The 5751-nt window shown below is 48.3% G+C and overlaps 1 protein-coding gene across 1 annotated transcript; it reads left to right on the top strand.

Moving 5' to 3' along the window:
* Positions 1 to 2927: 2927 nt before the first annotated feature.
* BDCG_05404 (uncharacterized protein) lies at positions 2928 to 5324 on the top strand. The gene is made up of 4 exons (XM_045421084.1): positions 2928 to 3122; positions 3182 to 3457; positions 3572 to 3700; positions 3809 to 5324. Exons 2-4 carry the CDS (start codon positions 3362 to 3364, stop codon positions 5018 to 5020), a joined length of 1437 nt encoding a protein of 478 aa, XP_045277042.1. The 5' UTR covers positions 2928 to 3122; positions 3182 to 3361; the 3' UTR covers positions 5021 to 5324.
* Positions 5325 to 5751: the final 427 nt, after the last annotated feature.

The following is a 5751-nucleotide window of genomic DNA, read 5'->3' as shown; positions in this document are numbered from 1 at the left end:
AACGGTGAAAAAAAGGTATTAAAAAAAAAAAAAAAAGAAAACAAAAAAAAAAAAAAACAAATGTTAGCGAGTCCAGTGAAGGGCACGGGAGGCGGAAAGTCCGGTGACAGCCGTGGTAGCTGCTTACATTCTTGTCGGGAATGATCTTGACACTCTGCACGTGCCCGGTGGTTTCAAAAATCTGTCTCAAGATGTCTTCGGTGACGCGAGCATCAAGGCCTCCTATATACAGAGCGCGCTTGTTTGGTTCGGGAGCAGCTCGACGGACAAAGCCGCCAGTGCTGGTAGGGGACATCATGTTGCCGGACATTGGAGAGGTGATCGCAGTTGGAATCGGATTGGTGTTCTGAGGGATCACGACGGGGGGAAGAGGGGGCGGAGGCATGTGTGCTGGATTTCCCTGCCCGTTGCCCTGGGACCCATCGAACTGTTGCTGACCAGGGGCACCTGCAGAGGGTTGGGGAGGGGGAGGAAGGGTAGAAGAAGTGGTGGACGGGGCGTTTTCAGCCATTGCGTAGAAGGGAAAAGAAAACTGTGGGCTGATGGATGGATAGGTGGATAGATGGATGGATGGATAGATATATATCGCGCAAGAAAAGATATCGAATGGAAAGGCTGCTAACTCAGACAGAAGAAGGCAATTATACAGGCAGGCTCGACGAGAGACGACTTGCGAAGATATATATTTGGATAAGACCCGGGGGGGGAGGAGAGATTCGATCGAGTGTTTTCTGGACAAGATGAAGCGGTTGTGAGCGACGGGAGGATTGAACTACGACTGGATAATGACAGAGAATGTGCCACTAATGGAGCAGTCCGGAGGGGGAACAAATGGGATGGAGGGAGAGAGAAGGATAGAGGTAGGTAGGACAACAAAGAATAGGCAAAGAATAGGAGGAGGGGAGGGGGGGGGAGAAGAGGAGAAATACGTACGGGAAGCAGAATGAAGCTGGAGAGAAAGAAAGGTTCCCAAGAGGTGAAGGTGGGGGAAAAAAAGGTAAAAGATGAGGGATATGAAGAGGAATGAGATGACGGGGAAAAAAAAAAAAGGACTTGAAGAGGGAGAAGAGGTATAAAGGAAGAGAGGGAGGAGAGGAAGAAGAAGAAGTCGAGCGTAGGTTTGATCTTGATTGTATAGCTGGTCTGGTCTGGTCTGGTCTGGTCCAAGCCAAGCAAAGCAAAGCAAAGCAAGCAAGCAAAACTAGCAAGCAAACGTAGAGAATTAAAAAAGAAAAAAAATTGGTTGAATGGAGACCGACGCAAAAAAGAGAGAGCTTTCGACCAGTATATTTCTCTTTTGTTTCTTTTCTTTTTCGCTCCCTTCGTCCGTTCGTTCGTTCTGGTATTCTTCTTTTTCTTTTTCACTTTTCTGCTTCTGCCTCCTGACAGCAGCACTATAGCCAAACGCTAGGAGAGAGAGAGAGAGGGTGGAGAGAGATGCAAGCTCGCAGACGCGCGCAGGAGGAATGGAAAGGGAAGTGGAAGGTTAAGAATGAGAAAAGGAAGATGAAGGAGTGGGAGCACTCAGAAATCCCGACGCCTAGAGAGAGAGAGAGAGAGAGAGAGAGAGAGAGAGAGAGAGAGAGAGAGAGGAAGAGATGAAGACGAGAGATGTGTATGGGACAGGACAGGACAGGACAGGACAGGACAGGATAGGGTGAGGAAGAGGTGAGTGAGCTGAGGTGAGGTTGAGAGGTGGAGAAAGGAGGACGGCTGAGTAAGAAGAGACGGAGATGGAGGGAGGAGGAAGAAGAAGAGAAGAAGAGAAGAAGAGAAGAAGAGAAGAGAAGAGAAGAGACACACACCACAGACAGGACAGAACAAGAGAACAGGCCAAAGACACAAGAACAAGACAGAAACACAGACAGACAGAGACACACAGACAGAGAAGAGAGAATAGAGAAGAGAGAGAGAGGAAAGAGACAGCAAAAGGAAGAAGAAGAAGAAGAAGAAGAAGAAGAAGAAGAGGAGGAGGAGGAGGAGGAGGAAGGAGGAGGAGAAGGAGACAAGGAGCTGGATGGGAATATGGGAATATGGGAATATGGGGATGGGGATGGGGATGGGGATGGGGATGGTTTGGTGGTTGGGTTAGGGGTTGGTTGATGGTTGGTGGTTGGTGCTTGGGGAATAATAATAAAGAGACCCCCCCCCAAGTCAAAAGTTAACCAGCTCAACGGGGGGAACTTCGCCAAACCTTGGTTCTGTCTCGTCCGCTCTTTCGCTTTCTATAATACTCCGCGGCTACTGTTGCCGAGTGGCTCCATCTGCGCAGTTCCCAGCAGCTGCAGTGTGATGAGACTAGCTGGATGAGGCTAGTGGTATCACACTGCAGTTGCTGACTCATTGGACCGGGTGAAGTATAGACTCTCCCATCCCGGTGAGTGCAGCCCTAGAGCTGTTTGTTGAGCTGTTGAGTTGAGCTACGCTGTAACCAGCTGGCTGCCTAGATAGCTATTATTGTATGTTCACTTATAGCGGCTGTTATTAATAATAGCTTCACAGGAGCTGAGACTTTAGGGGGGGAAAAAAAAAAAAATGGAAAAAAGAAAAAAAGAAAAAAACTACGCTGTACAGGGCCACATCACATCATGAAATGCTAAAGGAGGGAGCTTGTATACTTGCATTCATTTGTACTGTACATAACTATGGATGCTGTGTCGCTTGTCTGTGTGTCGGTGTGTGCTCACTTACTTACAAGTTACGCTGCATACTACTACTATACTACTACTATACTACTACTACAGCGTACTCGGTCTCTCTCATCAGTCTCGCCCCACAAAATACAAAAAATACCATCGAAACCCACCCAACCCGGGCCCCGAAAAACCAAAAAACCAAAAAGCCAAAAAGGGCGCTAGACTAGCGTCTTGTGGGCTTGGGCTCCCTCCCTTCCCTTCCTTCCCTCCCAACCCACCAACCAACCAACCAGCTCCAGCTCCAGCTCCAGCTCCCGTTTTTGCGCCGGAGCCTCCTTCCTCCTTCCTCCTCCTCCTCAACCTTGAATCTTGCATGGTTGATTTGACTCCAAGAACTATTTGTGGTTCAATTTTGCTGTTTATGATACCCCAACCAACCCTTCCTGATATCCATCCATACATCTGTCATCCATCGCTTTAAAAGGGGTAAGTGCCAATGATGGCCTGGATTGGACGCCCTCTCTACTAACACTCGCGTCCAATAGTTACCCGTAGCGTAGCTAATTGGCTTGTCTGCCCTCTGCGAAGCCCTATAACATAAACCCCCCCGCCTCTGTCTTCAATACGGAGTACATACAATAATATCTATATAAACGACTCAGAAGACGACCCCGAATTTTCGTATTCTATCTCCCCCGAAAAGACCAAACCTCTTCTACGAAACCATGTCAGCCACTCTACCCGGATCCCAGTCGCAATCGCGGTTGCAGCAGTCCCGCGATCAGTCACTGGACACTCTGACGGCCATGGTCAACCAGACAGTACATATAATCCAGTTTCCTTTCCCTATACAATATATATATATATCTTATATATATATATATATATATAACAGAAAACCTACACCAAGCTGACTTCTCAAAACCCTACACCAGCTCATCGAGACAGGCCGTTTCTTCCGGTCATCGGGCTCCACCATGCAATCGCGCACGCAGCTCAAACGCACCCTGCCCCTCGCCCACGAACACTTCCAGCAGGCTTTGGATGACTTGTCGGAGCAGATTGTATGTTTGTTATATAGCCCTATCCATTCTCTTCTATCCTCTATCCTTTTGTGATCGTTTGCTACCGAATACAAATACCAATGCTAATTAATGTTAATACGTGTCCAGTATATCGCCAAAGCATTCCTCGAGCGCGACTATGACGCCGCCCTTCGACGCAAGTCTCTCCTGAGGCTGAAGAGTGGTGCGTTGGGAGATGAGAATAGTAATAATAATGCTGCTGCTGCTACTATGCATGCGGCAAAGGATGAGGGAATGGCGAGTAATGATATTGTGACGTCGCAGGCTCCGGCTTCTACTACTGCTACTGCTGCTGCCCCTTCCAAGCAGCAGGAACAGTCTTCTGCGGCTGTTCAAATGCAGCCGCAAAAGCGAAATCAAACTCAGAATCAGCAACAAGTGTCGTCGAACGGGTCGAAGGCCGGGGGCCGTCTGGGGGAGCAGCCGTCGTCGTCTGCGTCTGCGCCACCACCTCTCCCCGCTACAACCACAGCCGCCCACCCCCACCCCCATCCCGCCATGGACTCAATGACCTTCGACTCACTCTTCCCGCCCACTTCCACTCCCGCAGATAACAATAACAACAGCAATGCCAAAAACAACCTCGACATCCCCCTATCCTTCACCGCCGACGACCTCACCACCATCAACAATAACGACGACGAAGCTGAGAACCAGGCTTTTCTGGGGCTTGGTACCAACAACAACAACAACACTAACAATACCGATAATGATAATAATAATCACCCCAACCCGAACCCAGACCCGAACCCCAATTCCAGCACTACTCCTAAGAATAACAATAATAATAATAATAATACTCCACCCCCCAGCAACCCCCTCTTGTCCCTCTTACCCGGCCTAGAAAGCTACGCCAGCGCCGTCTCGGTAGATGAGTTTGGTTTTGAGGGGTTAGGCGGTGGCGTTGGCGTTGGCGCCGCTGATACCGCTGGTGCGGGTGCCTTACACCAACACCACCAGACGCAAAATCAGAACCAGGACATCGACAATAACACCTTCTTCATGAACATGAACATGGGTATGGGTATGGGTATGGGTATGGGCATGAATATGGGCATGAATATGCCGCATGCGGGTTCAACAGCAGCAGGAGGAGGAGGAGGAGGGATGGACATCAACATGGACGACCTGCCGCCGCCGACACACGCGGAGGGAGCGAGTTTTGATGATTTGTTTGTGGGTGGTGGAGATGGGGGTAGGGATGGGGGCGGCGGCGGCGACGGCGGCGGGGGTGGACATGCGGGCGACTTTTTGGGGGATGTGGAGATTGGGGAGTTGGATGATTCGTGGTTGAAGTGATGGTGTCTATGGTGGGATATATGATATGGGTATGGTAGTCTTTGGAGGGAGGTGCTGGTGCGGGGTTTGTATGGGGATGGAGGATGGGGGAGGGGAGAGAAAAACAGGGGCTTATATATATATATGTGTGTGTGTGTGTGTGAGTGTATATATATACCCGATGCATGGAAATGACAAAAAGAAAACAATGAGATCTATTTTCACAACTCCTTGTCATTATTTCATATTATGTTTCATATAGTTGCAATCCCATAATTTGTCAAATTAAATATAAAATAAAATAAAACTAACCCACAACAACAACAACAGATTTGTCCATATTGTCCCAAATACCAAAATATCCCCCCCGCTCATATCCCATATATATATCCCGTATATACATACATATATACATACATACACACAACACAACACAATACACATACACATACAATACAAAATATCCATACCATACAACCCAACCCAGAACCAAACCCCACACCACACATCAAATCAACACAAAACCAAACGACCAAACAACCAAAAAAAGAACCAAAAAACAAAAAGAACCAAAAAAGAACCAAAAAAGCAAAAAAGAACAACCCCCCATTCATCCACCCCCCCCAGCCGCAGCCCCAGGATCCGCTTGAAGAATCACAAAGAAGCTGCACACTGCTCACTGGCATCAACAAAGAATCGATCTTACTAGATTATATATCATTCATACAGCCCCAGCAGGGGTGTGCAGAGGT

The sequence above is a fragment of the Blastomyces dermatitidis genome, assembly GCF_000003525.1.
Source record: "Blastomyces dermatitidis ER-3 genomic scaffold supercont1.5, whole genome shotgun sequence".
In the NCBI taxonomy this organism is placed as follows: domain Eukaryota; kingdom Fungi; phylum Ascomycota; class Eurotiomycetes; order Onygenales; family Ajellomycetaceae; genus Blastomyces; species Blastomyces dermatitidis.
This window is presented reverse-complemented; position numbering and strand designations above follow the sequence as displayed.